The following is a 25,977-nucleotide window of genomic DNA, read 5'->3' on the forward strand; positions in this document are numbered from 1 at the left end:
TTCCGACGGGGACAGTTTTATCTCGGTTGAAAATTCACCGCGTTTGTTGACGTCCCGTTCGTCGGAGTGCGATCGCGGGTCGAGGTTCCGCGATTAAAATTGGATTTTCCTCTATTCTTGGTCGACCGTCCCTGAAAGTCTTCGGGAGATCGAAAATATTTCCGTGACTACCCGTTGACTGACACTACCAAATGATTCTACTTTTCATCGAGTGTTAACCTTGTAGAAACAAGTTTCAATCAAATTCAGAAATATTCTACGACAATGACAATATTAAATAGCGATCCCAAAAGCTATTGTATTAGATTTCTAATATGTACAGCGAAGACAGCTTCGTCAGCCGCACCGTGTTCGGCCATTTCTTGTTGTTAACCTTTTACGGCCTGAATTTTTATACAAACTTTTACTTTAACTCTAGATTTACGGAGCACAAAAAAACAGCTGTTTCATATTAGTTTATAAAGGTAACAACAAGAAATTTATTCCGATTTTTAACAAGTATTATCGTAAATAATTCATAAATGTATCTTTACGATACGAATGATCGAAAATGAAAAAATTAGTGACCCGTCATTTCGACGGGTTCCGTAAATCCAGTGTTAAACAGCAAATTTGCGCATCTCGAAAATATCGAAAGTCCACAAGATATAAATTCAACGTCGCGCTTGCGATTTTTAGGAGAAATAAATAGTTGAAATCACGATGTACGATTTCCTTGGAAACGTCGGAGAAATAAGAGAAAAAAGTTTACTTTAGCCACGTCGCGACTATGAAACGAAATTACGTTCAAGAACATGATAAATCAGTATGTAAGGTCAACGATACACCGAGACATGTGGGTTTAATTATCTGTGACCCAACGATGATAAGTGAAACAAACATCACAGAAAATGGTCCAAATCAAGTGTTCCACTTTCAATTGTTCGAGAAATTAAATAGATGTATTTCACTTTCATCGTAGTCACGTGATTGATTCCCGAAGTTCAAATCTGTGCCGATCTTCGTTAAAACCGATTCATTAATTTCTAATCGCTTCCTTGTTTCCCTAGCTGTTCTCTTTGATGTCGAGGGTAATTAATGGAGTCGCGGGAAGATATCGTTAGTAAATCAACATTTCTCTGTAACGAGACTCTGGCTCGCGAGCGTCGCGACCGCAATCAGAACCTCCCGCGTGGAATTCAATTACACGGCCGGCGATTGATTTTCATTACGAAACCAGCTGCATCGATATCGCGACGTATTAATTATGCGCACGTTCGCGGAACATGCGATGTACAAATGGTGACGGTCGATCGGTGAACGACAGTTCCAGCGTCGCAGTGCCGCTGATTGCGATCTGTAGGCCACGGAACTTCGCGAACTTCGTCGTGGACAATGAACCCGAGACGTCGCGTAACTCGGACAATTACCTGGGGATATCATCTCAAGAACGAAAATACAGTAAATTCTCCCTAATTGGCGCTCAGATTGTACACAAAAATGGACAATTTGGGAAGAGGAAATACGATTATTCGAGCCATACTGCTCGTTGTTATATTTACCGCTTGTCGACAACTATAAAAACGAGCCGCAAGGCTCGAATAATCGTATTTCCTCTTTCCCAGTTATCTATTTTTGTGCGAAATCTGAGCGTGAATTAGGGAGAAATTATTCTGCTATGAATATTTTTCTCAGAGAACGTTAAATCTACCGAGAAAGAAAATCAATTTCCATTTTCTTCCAAATTTGTTGCCGAGGTAGGAAACTTTCATCTCGGATAACGATTCGCGATCTCCTCGCTATGGAAAGATACGGTGCGAGTTTGAGCTCGTAGATCTTTGTCGCAAGCGCAGATATCGATTTCCCTGAATTCGCGTCAAGCTCCAATTTGTGAACTTGCGAACGGCGATCCTGCCGGGAAACGTAGATGTTATGTCTCGATCTGGGCAAATTTTATTCGAAATAGAAATAGGAAATATCTCTTTGAAATAAATTATTTCGAACCTTTGTTTTCAATGCTGTTGCATTTGAAATAACGGCAATTTTAAATAATGAATTATTTCGTTATTTTCTTATTTCAAACGCGGCAGAGAAATACAATAAATTCTGCATAACTGACGCTCAGATTGCGCACAAAAGTGAACAATTTAGGAAGAGGAGATAGGATTATTTATGCGTCTCGTTTTTTGCAGTAGCGGACAATCGGTAACTATAAAAATGAGCCGCAAAGCTCGAATAATCGTATCTCCCTTTCAGAAATTGACCATTTTTGTGTACAATCTGAGCCTCAATTAGGGAGAATTTACTGTAGTTGTTATCTTTATATCTCTTTTTTTTGTAAGAGTGCGCTTCTGTGATCACGAAGCACCGAGAACTCGACAATAGAAAATTCTGAATGTAGCGAATCTTTTGAAAACGAATGATAATCTCAAGAAAATATCATCTTGGGATTTTGCCGTATCATTTTCTTCGCGGTTACAGCGAGAACTTCGTCGACTGTAATCATTTCTTAAAAGAAAAACAATTTACTTTGACGCTTAACACGTTAATTTCCAGATATCAACTCCAAAAATTCGCGCTACATTAAAATCGTTTAATTGGTGTAAAACTGAAACTGGAAAGTTAAAATTTACCAGAGGATATATTAGTTCGTCTCTTCCATATTTTAAAAGATCCTAGTAACATTCAGCGCGTTTGATATATTGCGATAAAAATGAATTTCGAAACCTAATTAAAAGTATGTGTTAAATAAAATTTCTGTGATCGACGCGGTATTCAACGTGTTAAATATTGACGATACCAGAGAATAGAATTTCATTCCGATTTAAAAGAACAGATCAACATTTATACTTAACGGGTTATTATTAGAAATCTCCGCCACGAGTCGGACTCGTCAATGTGCGGCAAAAGACGCATTTTCTGCGTTAATTTTGCAGGAATACAGTTTCGAAACTAGTACAAGAAAATTGAAGAAAATGTCAGATAATTTTAGGTGGAATGTTTTCTTCAGAATTTTAATTATCTCGGCAAAGTTGTGATGTTCCCCTCAGCTCTGACCAGCAAATGCGTATTCGAAACTTTAAACGAAAAAATATTCACAGTTAGTGCACCCAAGTTTGACTACGCGGGATGTTAATGTTGTTTTTAAGAGTAAAAATCAACAGCGTTTTTTTTAGCAGGTCGCGGTATTCGGCTGGTATCAAAGTGACTTTCAGGTTAATTTTACTTTTTTAACAATAAATGCCACGAATCACGTGTCGCGCATTAAGATTTCATTTAACGTTATCGCGTGCCCCATATACGGGACACGCGAGTTCAAACATATTAATAAACGAAAAGGTTTCCATTTCTTTCTTTTGTTTTGCAGAGGCAAACTGTTTTCTGACGAATTCTCAATTGGAGACGACGCGTACGCTGAAGACCGGAAGTGAACGATGAGTAAAGAGGAGCCACGAGCCTCTGATTTGTTGTTCTTAGCGGCGGCGTGCGATTAGATCGGTGCGAGACACAGTGCTTTAGCCTCGAATTAACCAATTACGCGATCGAACGAATTAATCCAATGAACCTTCACCTCGAAACAGTCGTCTGCAAGTGCGGAACGATTACGAATGCGAATGAGAACGAGCGTGCCCGTGAACCCTTCCAAGAAATTAATCGATCTATTCTTCGACACGATGATATTTCAATCGACGAAATTCAACGACTCGACCACGCCCACGAAAAACAGAAGGTCGCGTCAAACTCGATATTGCTCAGAAAAAATACCAGTTAAAATTTTCGAGTATCGATTCGATCAAGACCGCATCGATCTGTCTATCGTTATCGACTTTATCCAGTATTCTCCGAAAAAATTAGTCAGTCCTGGCTGGACCCGTGTCTTCTTAAATTTGTGATCAGCTATCAGAAATTTATCAAGTTACAGCAATTTGTTCCTAATTCGCGCGAAAATTTCGCACAAAAATGGACAATTTGGAAAAGAGAGATACGATTATTCGAGCCTTGTGGTTCATTTTTATAGTTACCTATTGTTGACTACTATAAAAGCGAGACGCAAGGCTCGAATAATCGTATCTTCTCTTCCCAAATTGTCCACTTTTGTGCGCAATCTGAGTGTCAATTATGGAGAATTTACCGTATTTCTTTGTCATGTTCGAAATAAGAAAATAACGAAATAATTCGTTACTTAAAATTGCCGTTATTTCAAATGCAACAGCATTGAAAACAAAGGTTCGAAATAATTTATTTCAAAGAGATATTTCCTATTTCTATTTCGAATAAAATTTGCCCAGATCAAGACATAACATCTACGTTTCCCGGCAGGATCGCCGTTTGCAAGTTCACAAATTGGAGCTTGACGCGAATTCAGGGAAATCGATATCTGCGCTTGCGACAAAGATCTACGAGCTCAAACTCGCACCGTATCTTTTCATAGCGAGGAGATCGCGAATCGTTATCCGAGATGAAAGTTTCCTACCTCGGCAACAAATTGGAAGAAAATGGAAATTGATTTCTTTTCTCGATAGATTTAACGTTCTCTGAGAGAAATATTCATAGCACAGTAATTTCTCTCTAATTCGCGCGCAGATTTCGCACAAAAATGGACAACTTGGAAAGAAAAAATACGATTATTCGAGCCATGCTGCTGGCGTTTTTATAGTTGTCGACAAGCGGTAAATTTAACAACGAGCTGTATGGCTCGAATAATCGTATTGCCCCTTCCCAAATTGTCCATTTTTGTGCGCAATCTGAGCGCTAATTAGGGAGAAATTACTGTAGATCCAAATTTATCCACCGAAGTGCGACGGAAGCAAGGAATTATTTGTTGTCCCGAGGGTAGTTTTGTAACACGCCGGCTATCGTATCAGACATAATTGAGTGACACGATTTTGCAGACAGGTGGAAGACTTAATTTTAGCTACGATGCGCTTTGGTGTTAACTGAATTTGTTTTCCATCTGCAAGATCTGAAAATGTTGACGCACGAACTATTGTGACAGACGTTAAGGTACCAACACAAGGTATTGCGCTAACAGAAGCTATATTTGATTCAGTCGTACGCTTCTCAACATCGCTAAAATTGTTAATTTTCTCAAACTTCGGGCGACTGGAACGTCTAATGTTTCTAGCACTCGAACAGCGGAGTTTGAGTGCATTTGGATTTCCAATACGAACATTATCATTTGATTATTTACTTTCCGAGAATTGATCGAAATTTTTTCTCGTGTTACATTAAAATCCATGGAAAAACTAATGTGTTCAGAAGAAGTGCCTTAAAAATTGTTGAGAAAAATTGATAAATAAAAATATAGATAATCGTAAGCACGCTCGGTTACATTCTTGTCAAAAAGATCCGTTCGAGTGTTAGATAATCGAATGAATTCGAATTTCATTGAAATTATTGCTTCTTAACTTTTCGGCGGCCGTTGTCACGTACACGTGACTTCGCGAAAACTTGAATTATTAAATTCGTTTCAGCGCAGTTTTCTCAAAAAATGTATCATAATTATGTTATTAATAAAATTTATCCTATTTATATTATTAATAAAGCGTATCATAATAGCACTGTTAAAAAACTGCATCACAATTACACTATTAACATTTCGACTGCCGCGTCATCCATGTGCGAGTGACAGAATTATTTCAAATTTAATGTTTAAGAATTAATTTGTACGCCGATCCATTATAATTTCTTAATTTTAATAATAATAATTTAATAAAAATAAAGATTCGCGACAGGCAAGAATATTGAAGATGTGATCGATATCGCATAACTTAGCTTCGCAATCTTCATTTGATCGAACAAAATGCTTCAACTTTATGAAATCTTTTAGCTTTTTGCCGCGGCCGCCAAAGTGTTAAGGTTGTCCGCAACGGCGAAGGCTAACCATCGTCGATACGAATGTAGATATTGCGAAATTAGTTCGGACCTGTCGGCGAGAATTCATGATGCTTCACAAAGCCCGAGGGGAACCCCTGTCGTAGGCTGGCAGTGCCGTAGCTAGTTCACGGTCTCCCCTTGGTTCCCCCGAGCTACGAAAAGGGGCGGCAGCCGGGCCGCTCGCGCAATTGCATAATAAATCGATGCACAAAAGGGCCCGCACGCCGGATAAAGCGAAACGTTCGATGAATTAACGACTACCGTTCCACGCCGAACCACGTCACTATGCTCGCGTGTATGCAGATACGGCTTTGTGCGCGTGTCTGCGCCGATACGCGTCCGCGTGTATGTCGACACGGTCTAACCAGCTGGCCGAATTATGCGGTTGTTCGCAAAGTTCATGCTGTGATTCCTCGCTGGCAGCGTTTCAATGTGTTCAAATCCGTTTAAACAGATGAAAGTTAATGAACACGCATGCCGTTCGCGTGTGCACGGTGACTCACACGCTTCCGAGCACGCGGAAACAATTGCATCTATTCCAAATTAATTAATTCACAATTTTTTTCTTTTAATTTGCAGTTGTCAGCAGACAACTGCGGGAACTTCGTGCAAAATCCAAATGATCTGCACCGGTTGCAGAAGGCAGAGAAATCAAACAATAATATATTTCTTCTTTTAACGATTTTAATAAATCGAAAGTAATGAAAACAGTTCAATAATTCTTCTGTCTTCATTTTTCTATGTTTCGCTGACACCATTTTTCGCATAAATGCGATCTATTTGTTACAACGGACACGACGTGTTTAGCGAAGCTGTCACGAAAGTTCTATTATGAGCGTCGCGAAACTCGACGAGCCTGATTTTGTATATTTTATAGAAAATTGCGGACAAGATATTTTGTCACGATGTGAAACGCAGCGTCAGAAAGAGCATTGAAATGTAACGTTGTCATTCAATATTTTATAAATGTCAGCTGTCGGTTTGAACGCTCCGAAACGGTTTTGCTTTGTTCGAACCGACGTATCGGAATTTGCATGACGTTCTGTGGTTAAAACACTGAACATTGTTGCAGGCAGATTATTTTATGCAAACAATTTATTAAGAATCAGATAAAAAAGAATAATTTCAACGATAACTTTTATGTGGTTTATTTTTCATGATTTCTATTTTTAATCGGACGTAAAATTCCATTCGGGCTACGTAAGAATTCGCGCTATTTACAAAAACGCGGTCATCCTATTTCCCGTCGAAATGACGGGGGTCGCTAATTTTTTAATTTCCGATCATTCATATCGTAAAGATACATTTACGAGTTATTTATCCAATTTATATGCTACTTACGGCAAATGTTGTAATAGCACTTGTTAAAAATCGGAATAAATGTCCTATTGTTACCTTTCCAAACTGATATGAAACAGCTGCTTTTTCTGCTCGGTAAATCTAGCGTTAAAATCGGAGAAGCGAACGTTTAACAAAATGTAACGACGAGACCAAAGCAACAGGATTGGCGATTACGAAAATAGTGAAAACAAGCCTCGCGTGTTGAGACACGTAGAATCTGTCGACGCGGTCGTTGTCAACGTTACCGCGGTGCAGACTGCATTTCGGCGTGATTCATCGCGGTGCAGATTGTAGGATGCGATAATCGCGGAGAAACGAAAAAGGAAAGAAAAACGAGCTGACTGTTTGTAAACGTGTCTGCACCGCGAACATGCTGATTCTTGTTATGAAATCCTGCTTGCAGCGATAATCGTATCTGGAAAGAGCCTCCAGGAACGCAAGGTTAGATAAATTTATCAATTCACCCGAGACGGAGACACTAATTTCAAGGCCGCTGAAAATTCGTTTATGATTGATTCAAATCCGGCGAAGCATAATCCGAACACCTCCACGGAATCTTCTAGCGGAGGTTCGAGCAAATCGTTGGCGGAATCTCACGTGGAATATTTTCATTTTCGAGAGAGTTCATAGCTTTAACTTTTTCAAGGGCGAGCTTCTCGAAAAATCGACAAAGACGATAATTTCTGGCTGATCGCGCACACACACATTTCGTAAGATTTAAATAGAATTTAAAAAAGGTACAGAAGGAAACAACAAAGGATCTTTAACACTAGATTTACGGAGCACAAAAAATAGCTGTTTTACATTAGTTTATAAAAATAACAATTTTTACTGATTTTTCACAAGTATTATTGTAACACTTGCCGTAAGTAACATATAAATTGAATAAATAACTCGTAAATGTACCTTTACGATAAAAATGATCGTAAATTAATGTGAATTAGTGATCCGTCAGTTTTGACGGGTTCCGTAAATCCAGTGTCGAACAATTCGAAGTATCCGATAGTTGAAAAAAGAAAATTCGGAAATTTTCGAAGATCTTTCTGCTGCCGCCGAACTTCTGTTTATTCCACTGGAAGCTTCCAGGGAGCTATAGTTAATGTAAGAAGGTCGTTCAACGTCCCTGATTCTCATTAGTAGCTGCCACTAATGAACCTCTTAATTAAACCACTAAAAGTCCTTGAACTGAAATCGTTCGTCGTCGATCGAAATCACCGCGCGAAAACGTCGCCTCATTCTTCTATTATTGCAGACGTTATAAAAGAAGCGTCTAGACACCTGTCGCAACGGTAGTCCGAGACACGGGTCTGTCAGCACGAAAGGTTGCAAATATTTTTTCTGAAAAATCAACAAGTGGTTTGGTTGGAGCTGGTTTTCGTCAGTTTTACGATCGTCGGAGACGTTACGTCACCTGGGACGTCCGACCGTACACGTGACCAAGTAAGACGTCCCAAAAGGCCGGGAAATTAGCAACAGCCAACGGGGTCGAGCTTATCAAATTTGCAGATTCAGCTTCGACAAAATTTTCTCTATTTGTAGCGCGATCTATAGATCCATTGGATACACGTCCGACAGAAGGATAAAATCGGAGGAATAGTTTTGTTAAAAAGTAGACCGATGCCCCGCCGCGACTAAAACATTCTTCGATAGAACCTAGAAGCTAACAAACGCTTTCCGCTAACGTATAGACTCAACCATTAGGAGAGGCGTTAATTGACACTAATCGCACTATAGCCGGTCAAACGATCGGTTCGACAATTCCTGTTCTACAGTCGCCTAAATGATAATGACACTTCCACCGGAAACCGTTCAATAAATTTATTCACCCGAACAGATGTGTCAATATAAAAACTAGAGAAAATGTAAATAAATTCAATATTGACATTTTCATAAGGCAACACAGACGAGATACTATCGACGACCGGTACGGTCAGTGTTAATGCTTTGACTGCCGCGTCACCCATATGTGGGTTACAGTATTATTTAACCCTTGCAGGACCATAAGATTGCTGAGAGTAAATATTAGTATGTAACTGTTTATTTGAATTTGTTTAGATGTAAAATAAATGAAAATCATAAGAGAAATACATAAGAATGTGTAGTCTTTTCTGGAATATTATGGAAAATATTTTTCCCAATGGACTCTAAAGGTAACACAAATTATATGGTTAAGCTTATTATGCAATGTCTTTTATTTATTGGTTTATTATAACGAAATGTTAACTAAAATAATACAAAATTATGAAATAAAATTACTATACGAAATGATGTGCTAATTACGATATTCTGCCAAGCAATTTCTTTTGTTTATGAAGCAAAGATGAACGTTGCACATAGTACATACATATTATGCGTCCTATTTTCTATGCGGCGTTTAGCACAATTTGCGCATCTTTTCAATTTTTCCGCTTTTTGCATGTCGTGTGCTGGTAAATTGCGTTTTGTACCAAAAATAACCAATAATTAAATACGACAATCGCCAATTTTAAAATGGGGAAAAATGTTTCCCCTTGGTCGTGGAGGGGTTAAAACTTCATTTTCACGCTAATCCATTGTAGTTTTTCAATTCCATTAAGATTTGCAGGAGGCAAGAATGCTAACAAAAAGTATAATTGATGTCGTATAAAAAACTTCGCTTTGTAATTTTAATTCAATTGAATTAAATACTTTAATTTTATGAAACTCTTGAGGTTTTTGGCGCGGCCGTCAAAGTGTTAATGTGCTCGTTGCCAACGTTTGTTCTGGTAACACAGTCTCCTTAGCTACGGCATGTTATTAACCGCAACGTGTCCTTTTTACAGGACATTTACTTTTAAGTTCGCTCCTCCGTTAACGTTTTAATCAATAACGATTTCACTGTCTCGCCTTCTTTCTCATGCAAAGCAGAATCGATCTCTATTTGCGAATTTTTGCCCTGAGTCGATAGTCATTATTGAACTGCGAATTTTATGCATTCGTGGCACAATCGAGTAGTTGCAATTTCGAACAGTAGAAATATCGAAAGAATTTTAAAGTGTCATTGTATTATTTTTAATCTGTTAAAATTATTGAAAGAAGAAAGATCTCTCTGTTTGCTTCCTAATTCTTGCAATTGATGCAGGCAATTTTTACGTTGCACAAAAATCCAGAGTCTACTCGTTGTAATGTTATAAAAATCAATTTGTAAGGTCAAAGAAATAGTTATACAAGATACTTCCCAGGCTTCGGGAATTTCTGTCACCTCGAGAAACGGCGCGCGTTGAATTATTTTCAGACTTTCTTGCGCAAAATACAGGTGTAGAGATGATAAAGAAAATGAACAGTGGCGAAGTTTCGTCCGGGCAAGGAAAAGCGTGGCGGGAAAAGTACAATCCCTTTGCGGGCCAACGACCGTCGGACTTACTTCGTTAAAGGGGGAAACATTGGTTTAACCGAAGACCCACAAACGCTCTAAGCAGAAGTCTTTGAAGCGGCTAATTACGGCATTCGGATTTTCACGGGATATCCAGCTCGTTTTCTTTCCCCGTGCCGGCGGCCAATCGAGTCACGAGCAGACACCAAAGTCGCGAACCGGCTGAAAAATAGTTCTCGTGTTTCGCACCCGCGCGCCGTGCCCGCCGGATTTCGCGAAACTTTTGACGCGCCAATTACTGCCGAGTTCGTACAGTTTCTTTATCGTCCGACAACTTCGAAGGCGCGACAAAATTCTTGAAAAAGTGTATACTTAAAAACGACAATTTCGAGATTACGTTTTACTTTCGTTTGGTCGTTTTATAAGTTGCATTTCAAAATAACTGAAAACTATCATCTAATTGCTACAGCTACTGTCTCTAATTAACAGGTCAGGCGACCAAGTGCGCAAGGTCGGTTCAGGTTCTTAAAAGAAAAAGAACAAAAAAATAGAAAAATACAAGAAGCACCTAGGCGAGTATCAGAACTATCGGTCTAATTGGAAGACGTGCACTGAACGCCAGGTAATTATGATAGGCACGTCATTATTCAATTTCTCGTGCGTGGCGATACGTCATGCAATAATTGAACCTTATCAATAAAAAGGTATGGCGGGGAGGGGGGCGCTGATAATGGGAGCAATCGATCTTTCCTAGAAACCAGTAACGGAATGTAGTCGCGGCACGAAAATAGCAACATCGTTCTTCTCGGGTTCGTGTGAAATAAATGATTCGTGAGCCAGGGAAACTCGAAATCAAAGGCTCGCAAGCTCAACCAAGGTCCTGTCCAACGATCGATCCTTTAAATCCTATATCCCTTTCACCTTCACCAGAATGTCTCTTTTCAGCGTCAGAGAAAACCTTGCTCGCGAAACTAACTTCAAGATTTTGTTAATTAACGAATCGCATTTCCTCTGGCTGCCATTCTGCTGGGGATAGGATGATACCGGTAAGTTCCACGAAATCGCAGTAATTTACGCAGAGCGGAAAGTTACAATTTATTCGATCGTCTCATAAGTTCGTGCAATTTACCATTACCATTCTGCAACGATTAGATTCTTTTCGATAGCAATAATTTCTTGGAAGAAAAAGAAGATCGATATTTATCGTATCGCGTTCAAACTTTCTTTGGACAACCAGAGAACCGAATTTCATTGAACCTGTGACAAGGACACGTCGCGCGCGCGCGCGCGCGGTTATTAACATAACGTAGCTGAGCAAACGTTGGCAGCGAGCACATTGACACTGACGGTCGCGCCAAAAACTCAAGAGTTCAATTACTTTTTGTTAGCATTCTTGCCTCTTGCAAATCTTAATAGAATTGAGAAAATATAATGGATTAGCGCGAAAATGAATTTTTGACCCCTTAACGACCAAGGAAAACATTTTTTCCCATTTTAAAATTGGTGATTATCGTATTCAATTATTGGTTATTTTTGGTACAAAATGCAATTTGGCAGCACACAACATGCAAAAAGCGGAAAAAATGAAAAGATGTGTTAATGTATGAAAATTGTGCTAGACACCGCATAGAAAATAGGACGCACAATATAATATATATGTACTATGGGCAACGTTCATCTTTGCTTCATAAACAAAAGAAATTGCTTCGCAGAATATCGTAATTAGCACATCATTTTGTATAGTAATTTTATTTCATAATTTTGTATTATTTTAGTTAACATTTCGTTATAATAAACCAATAAATAAAAGACATTGCATAATAAGCCTATCCATAGTCCATTGGGAAAAATATTTTCCATAAAATTCCAAAGAAGACTACACTTTTCTTATGTATTTCTCTTATGATTTTTATTTATTTTACGTCTAAACAAACTAAAATAAACAGTTACATACTAATATTTACCCTTAGCAACCTTATGGTGCTGTAAGGGTTAAAAGAACAGAGAGAAACGTTCACAATTGACAGGTTAATACCAAAAATCCTCACCGCGAGTCAGACTCCTCGGAGTATGCCAATGGGTTAAATAATCATAGACAGAATGATTTTAGGATGTCTAAAGTTTCAGTTGTTCCTTGAACTGACAAATTTTCTCTTAATTCAGTTGAACGCACAGAACATGATCCCCAAAATCAAAATTTCCTTTGCGAAATCGATCAAACGGTTTTCCATTTTTACGTGACGATAACGTCATGTACACCTTCTCCGTTAAAACCACAAATACAATCGGCATATATATTCGCAAATTATGGGACGACCTAATACTATTGCTCTCCAAAGACTCTCGCATGTTGCGGACATTTCGGGCCAGTTGGTCAAGTTAGAAAAATAATAAGATACTTCCGCCTGGAGAAATAATAGTGTCTGTCATAACGCGTTAATTAATGTTTCCGCTTGGAGATCCCGGTGTCGGATCGAATCGGCGAATTATTCTGTCGCGAACAATGGCAGTAGTTCGAAATGGGCAACGGAGTTCCAGCGCACGTGAATGACACCGATCGATAGCGCGCACCAAGAGTATATCCATCGGCCGGGGATAAGGATGGCCGGGAAAAGGCGTGAGAGGATCAACCCCTTCGCGACGGAAAACCACAAAGGGGCTAACCGATGCAACGCTCCGCTCCCATCGGGGTAAAAGTCCTCCGAAGAGAAAAGTCGTGTCAGAAATAGGGTCTTTTAAATACAACGCCGGCTCCAGCGGCGAGATTACGGGACAAGGAACACAAGCCCGCGGACGAGAACTTCCAAAGAACTCGGGAGATTTCTGTGCCGGTAATAAATAGGGAGACTTCTATCTTTAAAGTTCGCTATTATATTTGCGGACGGTCGATGGACTGTGCACTATTCCGGATCGACGGGAATTATGAGAGCTAATCGTTATATATCGCGGTCTGCGACTCTAAAGTCTTCTTTAACCTCTCGGCTTGTGCTTCGCTTCGGAGATTTTCAATATGAAAATGATATTTCGTTTGATTTAATGTTTTATGCACTGCTGGAAAATCGAATAATTCGTGTTGTTTCGATCCTTTGCGGACGAAAATTTTTTCAAATACGGTAATCTTCCTCTAATTCGCGTCGAGATTGCGCATAAAATAATTTTGGGAGAGGAGATACGATTGTAGAGAGCGTTGCGTCTCATTTTTAATGTTAAGAACGATAAAAACGGGACACGCAAGACTCGAATAATCGTATCTCCTCTTCCGAAATTGTCCATTTTTGTGCGCAATCTCAGCACGAATTAGGGAGAAATTACTGTGCCGTGAATATTTTTCTGAGATAACGAAATTGTGAAGTCTGAAATAAATAGATAATATGAAACTTCTTTCTTCTTTTTTTTCAATATTTCTTCATTTATTTATTTTTTGTATGTGTTTTTATGTCTCAGTTTTGACTGTACACTATGTAACAAAGGCTCTTTCCCGATTATTATTATTATTGTTATTAGTATTATTATTATTATAAAATGAACACTATATCGTGATCTTTTGTTCTGTATACAATCGAATGTACGCATCTTCTGGAATAAGATACCCAGATTTGATGGCGGCATTACGTAAACGTTCGTCCTCAAAAGCTTAAATTCGTAATTAAAAGATTAGGGATGAATTGCGAGAGTTCGAGTACAATTTTAAATCGAATCAAAAGGTTGAGATGAATATATTGGAAAAAGCGAAATCAATTCCAATAAAGCAATCCTTCCAGTACACTGAGAACATTAACCAGAGCAAAATCGCAAAACTGTGTCGTTCTCACAGTTTTTTCAAATGAATTTATTCTGAAACGAACAGCGAACGAGTCTCTGGTTATTCAGCAAGAATAAAATATTTTACACAACTGTACCGTTAAAGGAGCGTCGTTTCAAACTTATGAATCGACCTATTAATAATTTATAGAGTCATCGGGTCCAAGAATAAGACGACTCTCTCGCATGAAAATTCCTAAATCAGCAGAAATTCCTATAATTCAGCAGAGTAATTCAGAAATTGACATGAAACTTTAACTGTATGAATATTCAAAACGAAGTTCGAGGATATCGGAGAACCATTAGCGTCTCTGCTTAATTAAATGGTGGCACTGCGAGGGAAGAAGATCTAAAAATATCTCGGTCGAGTAATTTAGGAACCGGGAGCCATTTAAAAAAAAAAAAATGGTGGCAGCGAACGGAATCGCGTTTTCAGTCTACAGAGGGTAAATTCAAAGGGAAGAGAAAACCGCAACAGCGTTCACAGGCCAAGCTAGAACACGTTGGGGTAGAATTCGCCGACGTTATCATACGAATCGAAATGTCAGAGGAATTATAAATAGGTTAGGATCGATAGGCAGCCCAGAAGGCGAGCCTGGGCGCCATCTAGTCTGCGGCCCTTCCACCTACAATCCCGACTGTCTTCGCCGACCCCTATTAATGGGCGTTCAATGCATTCTCTGACAAGTTCCTACACGATTTAAAGGCTTCGATAGCTTTCAATGCAACCGCGACGGGAGAAAAAAAAGCGAACCCTTTTCTATAGACAGGGAGGATATTTTCAGAAAGAGCTAAATTTGAATAACACTCGAAACTCTGCCATCGAGATCGGCTAGACGGAGGGAGCGACTCACTGATTCCATCAACGATTAGAAAGTCTATTTTTTTATGCATCTCGTACAATATCGAATTACAGCGAACGTTGCATACAACACTTATTACAACATAAAACCCGTTATCGAAAAAATGTTAGATTAATATATCTATATATATATATATATTAATATATCTTTAATTTTATTATAATATATATATACATATATATATAATAAATAATAATAATAATAAATAATAATAAATCTCACAGACAGATTTGCTAATAAATATAACAACCATCGCGCGCGCAAGTTATTATACCATAATGTACAATGATCTAATGTAACCATATAAGTTACTATTCGTGTCACAGTATACCGTCAACAAATTGACTCGTGAATAATACTGCGACAGAATTGATCGTGAATGATCGATAAAAGAGAATTTGTTTCATACAATGTTGCCAGAATCTTGTACAACAATCAAAGAATATAAATCCGTGATAACGAGATCAAATGGGTTCAGAGGTTGTCAGAGTAGAATTGCCGGCACTGATGCCCGAGGCTACAAATGCAGAGCGACAAATGGGGCTACTTCAATAAACGAATACTACGGTTCCCTCTTAATTATCGTTAATCAGCCTAATGTATTCGTCGATCTTTTACTTCTTATATTTTATTGCTGTTTATTCTGGCGAGAGTCACCCCGCGTGCAATAAAGATTCAATTTCACTGCTTCGGAATTCGCGAAGGAACGTCTATTAAAGTAACCCCATTCCTCGGCAATTCAGTGGAAATCTGAGAATAAAGAATTTTTTCGACATACAATCACCCAATTATTTCGAGCAACACGCTAACGCACTGACTGCCACCACCCACATACGGCTGACGCGACTTCCGATCCGAGAGCCACAAAAACTAATCCCCGAGATAGGACTGACTTCTCTACAGTTTCAAGAAACGATCCTGCAGGTTTAACGCTTCGAATGAAATACGCGGTTTCGGTGATTTGAAAGAGGAAATCACAGAAGCAACAGCACTTTGCGATTGCAAACGGAACGACACGTCGAGTTTTGTTCGTTTCACGTATCGCACAGTTGTCTGGGAAACGATTTGATTTGCGGCCGAAATTCCATTTTTCAAACATTCATATTTGAACACGGTTTGTCTTCCTGTTTCACGAATATGAATATGTTGGGTTCCAATTGAAATATTGCAGAGAATTATTTTTTTGGTGAAATCGTTTAATTAGTTTCATTTTAAAATGTTCACAAATTCGCTACGATGTACACGCGTACTCGCATGCTTGCATTACCCATTTCGTTAAATTATATGGAAAGAAAATGTCGACAAGTGCATTGAATTTATCATTGGGAAAATGATAGTTGAGAAAAAGAAATTAACAAGAGACGAATATTATCGAAAAAAAGACAAGCAGCTCAATCTTTCCTATTCCAAGAATTAAACAGGAGTATGTCGTTGATATTTTTTTCAAGAGCAATGCAATATTTCAGAAAATATCGTATCGTTTTGACCGCGGAAGACTGCTTGAAACTAAGCGCTAAAATAATTTATGCCGTAGAAAGCGAATTCCCGGAACATCGTGCGCCGCAGGGTTCAGTCTCGGGCGAAAGAAGAAACGGACAGATTCTCGATGTTTTCCGGGGCATTGTGAAACAGCGTTAACGAGTCCCTAGAACCGTCCAGGTACGGAACAAGCTTGAGTTTCGTCACCCTCTCGGGCACGTTCGCGTGAGAACGCGTAGAGACCCGCCCCGGGGACGAAAGGAAGCTGGACCTTCAACGATCTCCTCGCCTTAAGAACCTGTTCAAACCCGGTGCCCCGGCCTCGCGTGAGGTCGTTAGAGGCACTTCTGACGGAAATGACCGTTTTGTGGGCCGAAGCAGGCCGAACGGGAAACATTAAGTACCGTGTGATGCTGCCCGGGGCCGGAGTGGGGACAATTTTACGCCGCTGGCGCCACGCTGGAATTTCCATAGAAAACGTGTCTAGCTCGGCCGCGAGCACAGGAGGATCAGCTAAATTGGACGCGTATTATCGAGCGGAGCTGCCACGGCGCAATCAGGTGCTGATTGTTGTCGTCGTTGTTCCGCGTTTTCCTTCGCCGACTCGCCTCTCGCCCCGACACAAACGTTTCAATTGCTAACCAGAGACCGCGTTGGCTCGTACAGCCGAGCAGACTCCGGGATTCGAATTCATTGAAATTCCATCGGGACGATTTTGGAAGATATTCACGCGGCACGGGCGCAAATTCTCCGGTCGAGTAACAAGCAACCGGCCGAGCGGTTCGATAAATTCAATGAGAAATTGACAACGTCGGCTAAAATTGACACGTTCGACGCCGACAATCGACCACTAAAATTCCCACAAAGTCGAAGCAACTCTTAATTAATTAAACCGAAACTAGAAAGTTAGAATTTATCACAGCGGACGACGTTGAAACTCTTTCGCATCCGAAACATCCCAGTCAGATTCGGTTTGTGCGATTACATTATCGATGAAAATGAATTTTCAAAAAATTGGGCAAAAATTAGTGTCACCCATATGGGACCGACGCGGCGCTCAACCTATTAACCCTTTGCACTCGAAGCCATTTTAACTGTAAATCTAAGATAATTTTTCTGACCTACGTTGTCTCTATTTTATATGACAAAGCGCATTTTATGCGCGTGAAATTGAGTCTTGTGACTTGTACAACAGTTATACTTTTAACAATTTTTCAAATCTAAATTTTATTGATGTAAGAATTATTTTGGAATGTGATATAAACATTTTTTAGCGGTGCCTCGGAGTCACCACTTGAGCGTGAAGGGTTAAAAAACACTTTGACAATTGCAACAGGAACCTAAAAAATTTCGTAAAAGTTACACGGCATCGATTACTTTCCTAATATTGTTGCCTCTCGCGGGTCGAATCAAGAAATTCTAACGGACCGACGTAGAAAATTAATTTTTCAAGATTATGCATTTCAAACGATTCTGTCACCAGCGTACGGGCGAGAATGGTCGCCGAAGCGCCGTGTTCCCGAGAACATGGTGATCTCGTTCCAGGAGCGAGCGGAATTCTCGAGGACACCAGGAATATAGAAGTTTAGTACCCGAAAGGCGCCGCAGAGTTGAGCGAACGATTACGTAAGTATAAATAGACACACTTCGCGGAAGATCGACGATGTGATTCCTGAAAATACATCCAGACGCGGATCGAGATCTACAAATGGAACGATTACGGAGCACCGAACGATACGTTTCGTGAATAAACGGTGCAACGATGCAGCTCTTCGACGAGATCTAAAGAGAGTCTACGAAGATAAGAATTTGGCTGGAGCAGGAGCGAACCGGAATTGGATTCCCTGAATACACAGTCGGCGAGCAGTCGACACTCGCATAGGAGAGGACAACGCGCGTGGTAGCGAACGGTTCGGGGAGCAGACTTTGTAGAAGCAGATAACCAGCTGTGCTGAATGGAAGAAGATACTCCGCGAGATACAGCCGTTATTGACAGCGTCCTAGAACCAGCCAGGATATCGGGAGAGTCGAGCGCGTCTGGACACATTCACACGTTCGATAAGTCAAACACTACACTGCGCAGGAGTCACCCAGTTCGCGTCTGATCACACAGCGAGGATTAGCCCTTCGCATCCCGTGCACATTTCCCAGCCGGAATATCTAATCCCCGGTAGCACGGTTCTGTCGATCATCGTTCGCAGAACCTGTGAAAAAACATTCGGAAAAACGAAGCCGATTTCCCTGCAGTCCCTATAATTCGCTCTCCGACATCCTTTGCCTCGCGACATTTCACCGGATTCGATGAAGGCGAGTCGAAGTATGTACTAGGCTCCCGGTTATGCAACCTCCGAACATACTGCAGCGGCGAAGAACACAGAAATACCAGCCCCCTCGATCACGCTCCGTTAACAATGTAGCGACTGCGGATCTTACAGGGATATTGTAAGGGCTTGATCGATCCGCTATGAATGATTAACCGTATCACAGAACCAATCTCTGGTTCAATTAGAAACTTTCACGGAACTATCGAAATCCAGGCTATAGCCGGCGATCCGGAATTATTGATTAATATAGGTCATGCTTGACAGCGGCGTCCGGGGAAGGACAAAAGGAGTTTCAAGGATCCGTGGAGAGATCGGAGCACGTCGGGATCGATCGGGGACGACCGAATCGCGGGGATAGGCGAGTCCCGGACATCGCGGTTCGCCCGTCGATCGCCGCAACAAAGGTCGGCAAAGGTCGGCCATGACGCTCGGCCGCCATCGAACGATCTCATTCTTTCCGTTTTTTGTATCGCGTAATCGATCCGCCGATAGCCGACCGGTTTGTTGAATGAGCACGAACGTCACCGCGTTATGCAACCGATTCGAACGGCTCGCGAAGGGCGCGAGTCCCTTCCGTGACCGAAGGTCATAGGTGAAAATCGTCATGGGATCGTGCGAACGGCAGCCTTTCAAAGCTCCGCGGACTTGACATTATTCTCTTTATAGGCTCGGGGGCATTCCGATTGAAACTTTTACGACCTGCGGAACGAGAATGACCCTTCAAGCTCGCACTGAATGTCGCCTGTTCGTTAGACCGATCTGATCGCACGATAACGCTAGAGTGATCGGAAAGAAGGACAAAAGCGGATCCTCGATTTAGAGCGCAGGATCGGCAGAAATTTTGCCCCGAATTGCCCCGATTTTACGACACCTTCGTGGACGCGGTTCGTCCGAACAGAAAAACTTGGAACAATCGCGCCTTTTGGACACGCGAGTTGGATTCCAGCGATCGAAAGGGATCGTGGAGTCGCGGTTTTGAATGGAAAAAAATGGCGCAGGCTGGACACAGAGGCAGACGCGGAGGTCGACGGAACGTCTGCAGCGACCTAAATTTCCAGAAACTCGGGCAGCTCGGCGGGGAAACGCGCGTCACGCGAGCGCCGCGCCGCGATAATCGACAGGCGGAAGTCGCCCGAAGAAATTTCAATGAATGAAAAACGCCGGTAAGGGCCTCTTAAAAGGATCGACCTTTTCAATTGACGGCTGCGTCCTTGGGCCACCAGCCCCGGGGAGAGCCACAACGCGCGCTGGATCTCCTCCGCCGCTCCGAGAACGCTTTTGTGCGTGAAAGAGAGCTGGCCTGATTCTATCTAAACTCTGAACCGTTCTCGTCCGCGGGAGCGTCGCGTTGTTCTTCGCCCATTTTGTTTTCTTTTTTTTTCGAGATCCGCGGACATACTTTCCGTAACAACGGCGACGAACGGCTCGCGGAACAAGCAATCTCTCTGCGGAGCACTATGAAATCTAAAGAAACGCGAAAGTTCCGGAAAAAACGGTCTTCGAACCGACGCTGAAAACTGAAAATGGGTTCGTCCATCGTTCCACGTTTCCTCGCGATCGCATTCGAAGGATCGCCAGCTATTTTTAGATATTAGATATTTCGATATTAGATGTCTGATTCGGGGACGCTCTCTTCACGATCTCATCTAATCCTCTCGCAGTTACTACAAAATGAAATAAACGTCTGTCTGAGACGTGTACGAGCACTGTTCAAGATACTCCAGAATTTGTCGGACTCTTTTGAAAAGCGCGGCGACACGATGAGAAATCGTGTCAAGGAATCGAAGACTTGCTCGCAGAGGAAATCTAGCAGAAAGACGGCCTTAAGAAGAAATATTCGTATCGATTCCCGCGTCCCATATGATAGACGACGTGCGAGCGACGGAGGCTGTCCCTGCGGGGAAACGGCGAATCATTTTTGTCGACGGCGAATATGAGAGATTGCGACGGAAACGAGATGGATCGCGAGGAGGAGCTCGATTTTTCAAGATGCTGCCATCTGCGCCGCGTCACGAGGCAATCGAAGCAAGAGGGATCTCGTCGTGGACGGGTGTCCGCGTTATAGGGCGTGTCACGATTCGTCCGCGTCCAGGTTAGGACTGGTTGTTACAGGGATCGAGAAAGCGACACCCTTCGACATCGTTAAAAAAAACGGGGAGGCTTTCGAAAACGATTGAGAAGGTGAAACGGTAATTTCTGGACTGGCGGGCGAGGGCCGGCCGCCGGATCCACGTCGAACGAACGGTTCGTCGTTTTTCAGGCGTACGGTAACTCATCGTTATCAAGCTCTCCGATTTCTCCTCAGTCAGAGCTTGCGCACAAGCGCTACCAGGGAGAGAGAGAGAGAGAGAGAGAGAGAGAGAGAGAAAGGGTGTGTGAGAGAGTGCGGGAGAGAGAGAGAGAGAGAGACGCGAGCAAGAAGGCGAACTTTAATAGCTCTCTAAAAATACCAGTCTCCATGCGGTGGTTATTTTCTGCCGGGACAAGCCGATCGATCGAATTTAAGGGTGCTTTCGCGAAGAAACGAGGAGGAAACTGCTCGGATCGAGAGGGGCCACCAGCGAGACGAGTTTGCCGCGGCGATCGAGGCCTTGGTCTGCGCAGAAGCGGCACTCCGGAAAATCACTAGCCGAGTTGTCGGCACGGAACATTTTGGAGAACCTTGGGGCCGAGCCTACGCGAGCCTCGATCGGGCTCGGGAAGAAGAAGAAGAAGAAGAATAAGAAGAAGGAGATTCTCTACAGGGTTCGATCCCGTTGCGCACGTTCGATCGACGCGTTCCAGGATCGGCTCCTGCCGCGTGACGTCACTGGTACCGCCAGCATCGATAGCCGGGGTGCCGCCGCGTTCACGGGGGGTGGGATCGAGGGCGACGTGGTCGCGTTCGATTCTCGTGAATTCTTGGAAGGGCCCAAACCGGCGCGGCGGCCGAGGATTCACGGGAAATCGGATCGCCGTCGGACCTTTTTTCCACGTCTTCGCAGGGAAAAGTCCGCAGCCGGCGGGGCGCGTGCGCGCACGGCACCCTCTCGCACCCTCTCAGCAACACCCCGCGGGCTACTTGCATCACGGCGGACAGAGCCAGGGGCTTTCTCAAGCTTTCTTTCGCACTGCTCGAACTACCCGGTCACAATTGGGTCAGGGAGGCGAGCCCGCGTAATCCAGCCCCGATCGAAGCACCGAAACCAGACTGTGACGGTCACTGTCCCCCGCGGGGGGGCTGCCTATCGTTCCCGATTCGCAGGTTCGGCATGCTGGCTGCTGGACGGCGTGTCCCTCCCGGAAACGGTCGACTACTTCGCGAGACGGGGAACGGAATCTAGAAAATCAGAAGCGAGATGGAGCAACGGGAGAGCTGTGTCTTCACGAGGGAGGATTATCCTCGGGTGGTCTATGGGGGATATCAGGCGTGGGTGGTGTTCTAGCAAAATGAAATTCTTTACCATGGCTCCTTCCGCGATGGACCGGTCCGAGAAGAGGAGAAGAAGTAGAAGAAGAAGTGGTAGAAGAAGATCGTAGAAGGATAAAGAAACAGACGGGGAGGGGGGGAGCAAGCCTTTCCTGGTCGAGGATGCCCCTCGGTTTCCTGGAAACGACACTGACAGAACCGATCACTGGGAAGAACTGTTTCGCGCGGATTCCGCGAGAGTTCGACGTCGAAAGAAAGCAAGGGAGAGAGAGTGTGCGAAGGATGGACAGAGATGGGAACGAGAGACAGTAGGATAGAGAGAGAGAGAGAGAGAGAACTGGGGGAGAGAATTAGCAAAAGACAGAGAGAGAGAGAGAGGGAGCGAGTGTGAGAGAGAGAGCGAGAGCGAGGGGAGCTTTCCGAGGCGCAACCCTTCTTCGTCTCTCCCTCGCCTTTCTCTCTCGCTCTCTCCCGCCCTCCCCCTCCTTTCCTCGATCGAAGCTCCTCTTTACCAATGGTTACACCACAGACTCGCCTCTCTCTCTCTCTCCCTCTCTCTCTTTCTCTCTCGCTCTCACTCTCTCTTTCGCTCCCTCTGTCTCTCATTCGCTCACTCTTTTCATTTCCTGACCGTTCGAACGGTTTAACGTCTCGGTACCCGAAAGGATCGTTTACGAGATTAGATAGAACCTTGGTTTTCGAAGGGAATGCGAGAGCGATGGTCGAGAAACAGCCTGGCCAACGAATCATCCCTGGTCACGGTTGACGAATGTAGAGAGAGAGTTCCATTTTAGCGAGACCGTGGCTCGACAAGCAACCGCTCCTCTACTCATTCACGCTTGTCACTCGCCTCTTCCCAGCCGTTCGATCCCCTTCCTCTCCGCGAGGCACTCTATATAAATTCTCTTTTTCTCTCGCGCCAAGAACGGCGGAGGGCAGCAGCACGCACACAGGCACACACGCACACGCACACCTGCACACCTTGCACAAGGCACTCTCTAACGGTCTAGACTCTGTCAGCCAGGCAAAGCGGGTATTATACGTTCTCTAAAGCGGAGACTCGGTGTCTGAGACAGGAGAGATGGCTGGTCTAAGCGATCACAAACCTTGTCACCCATGGCTGCGGCGAGCGGTGTTCGATGAGATAGAAGGTTAACAGCGCGGCTTCGGAGGGACCAGAGACTGACTGGCGTTTCGAGTCGTCGAGGACCGCCGGCATCATCGACCCGTCCGTCCCCCACCACCACGGTATCTACCCCCACCGAATGCCCGCTACCCGCGACCCTCTCCCCGCCCGACCGAACACGCTACGTACTGGCATACCAGCTCTCCCCACCCGGCACTGCGATCTCGATCCATCCCCACTGCAACGGCCGCGTACCTCGAGCGCCACCACCCGAGAACCAATACGACGCGTGGAAAGTAGCGATGGGCTCGAGAAACCAACGAAGACGCACGAATCCCGACGATCGTGGACGCCGCCGTTCAAGGGACCGAATATTCTTTCACTCGATACGCGACTCCTCTCTATGTATTTCCTAATCGTTAGACTGCGCGCATCTTCTGCGTTCGATGTTCGCGAGCACGCTGAACGCGATCGGAGAAACGAAATTTCAAGCTGTAACTCGCAACCACGATCAAACTAGGCGAACGTTTTTCTATGATTTCTATGTACGCGCACGGTATAGAGAGCATGGTTTCATTGACAAATCGTAGAGTGCCAACCGTCGATTCGACGTGCCAACTGGTCGGTTCTCTTTACGTGCTTTATTAGAGAAACGTCGAGAACGTATACGAAACGACGAGCAGCTTCGTTTTTGGTCGGCTCTTGCTTAGTTAAGGGCGAGCGACGCAACGAGTCGGATGAAGGGGGAGGGGGTAGTTTTCGGTAGTTTTCACGATGAACGGTGCCTTAAGAAATTTTATTGATCACCGATTGCTGGCGCACATGGAGGATAACGGGGGGCCTCGGGACGGCGCTGGATCGATACGTATTTACAAATCGAATATTAAAATCACGGCGGGCAAAGTTTCCCTAAGGGGTTATCGTCGACAATGGCGACGGCACGGTTGAATGGGAGCATCGTTATCCAGAAAAGTCTGGGGACAGCCGGGTTTCGAGGCTGGTCGAAGCGAGTGTACCCTACTTGAATTTCCTGCCGACCGAATTGCTCAAAAAGTTGCAGGGTAGACACGATAGCCCATCGCTACCAGCATCCCCCATCCCCGTGTCACCCCCGGCGAGAACCGCCGCCCCTCCTCGCGACACGGTTCGAACCCCTAGCCTAGAGGACCCCGTTTTCCACCGGCAGTCCGCGCCCCCAAACGGGACGGCGCACGCTCCGCCGTTCCATCAGTGGTTCTCAAGGCACCCCCTCCACCCCGCGTGTTCGCCGGAAGTCGAGAAGAGTCCGGATACACACCCGTCGGTTTCTACGCGAGGCGGCTCCCTGGGGAAATTTTTCGGCGAGAAGTGTGCCATCCACGCAGGGCTAATTGGAAGGGCAAGAAGCACGCCGGCTAGGACGAACGGTTCGTTCTCGTTCGGTCGATCGTGGACGAACGGGGCTCGCTCGCCGAGGGCGCCGCGGGGCCAAGGGATCCGCGGAGTAGGGGATGGTAATGGGGACACGGTGTGCCATGGGACGCGACGGTTGTTCCGGCGGTTTTCGCACGGGCTCGCGAGTCTCGGGGCTAAGTGGGACGAACCTCGGTGCTTTCTTCCGCGACCGAAACGACGCGGCACCATAGGGCACACCGCCCTGGTTAAATTGCAACCCCTCCGAGCGCAGGATTTTCCCGAGCGTATTCGCGCGAGCTGCGACTACGCGAGGGTGAAGAAACTCGTTAAGGGTGAAGCGTGCTCGTTTAAAGGGGACTTTGTGCGAGGACAGTGCCGAGCCGGGGCTCTGAAATTTTCATTGCAGTAAACCCCGGCGATCGTGGCTCCGAATGAGGACCACTGAACCGCGATCTGTGCTACTGGGCTACGCGCCACACGGCGCTTTGGCCGACCGACCGACTCTACTCGCGCTCTCTCTCTCTCTCTCTCTCTCTCTCTCTCTCTTTCTTTCTCTCTCTCCCTCTCTGTCTCTCCTCCCAGGCCATTATTCCTGCCTCTTTGTCTCCCTCTCTTTCTCTCTCTTCATCTCTTTTTCTTCCTCGCTCCTTCTCAACCTCTCTCTCCCTTCTTCCCACCCCGTCTCGGTCTTTCTCTCACCCTCCCCCACCAGCTCTTCTTGCTTAGACCCTATCTATACGATCCCCTAACTCCTTCCCTTGCTCCACCATGCAAATATCCCGTCTTGCACGTTATGAAGCACGAGCCTCTCTCTTTCCGAGTCTAACTGGGACTCTGTGTGCGCTCCACGGGATCCTGTTTCTCGACGAACCACCTGGATGATCGAGCGTCGCATTATTCCCCGTCTGCCATTACATCGGCTGTAACCCGACGATACCGAGCCTCTCGCCACCCTGTGCCCGCGATATCGATAGGCCACGAGGCGACTCGCTTCCGAGGATGGAATCACGAGCGGTACCTGCGAGACGAGTCCTCGAGCCGATCCTTCGGGA

General features: G+C 44.1%; 1 protein-coding gene across 8 annotated transcripts in view; it reads right to left on the reverse strand.

Moving 5' to 3' along the window:
* Atpalpha (sodium/potassium-transporting ATPase subunit alpha) overlaps window positions 1-25,977 on the reverse strand; it is a 200,006-nt gene that overhangs the window by 53,704 nt on the left and 120,325 nt on the right. Inside the window, exon 1 of one of the 8 annotated variants that reach the window (XM_076527891.1) lies at window positions 23,511-23,664. The exons of 4 other annotated variants lie outside the window; for them this stretch is intronic. In XM_076527891.1, coding sequence (XP_076384006.1) covers window positions 23,511-23,522 — 12 coding nt within the window. In that variant the 5' untranslated portion in view covers window positions 23,523-23,664. Of the gene's footprint in view, window positions 1-22,438; window positions 22,601-23,510; window positions 23,665-25,977 lie in introns of those variants that run through there. 3 more of the 8 variants (XM_076527894.1, XM_076527895.1, XM_076527892.1) reach the window with 3 other exon arrangements.

This window comes from Megalopta genalis, unplaced genomic scaffold (assembly GCF_051020955.1).
Source record: "Megalopta genalis isolate 19385.01 unplaced genomic scaffold, iyMegGena1_principal scaffold0050, whole genome shotgun sequence".
In the NCBI taxonomy this organism is placed as follows: Eukaryota; Metazoa; Arthropoda; class Insecta; order Hymenoptera; family Halictidae; genus Megalopta; species Megalopta genalis.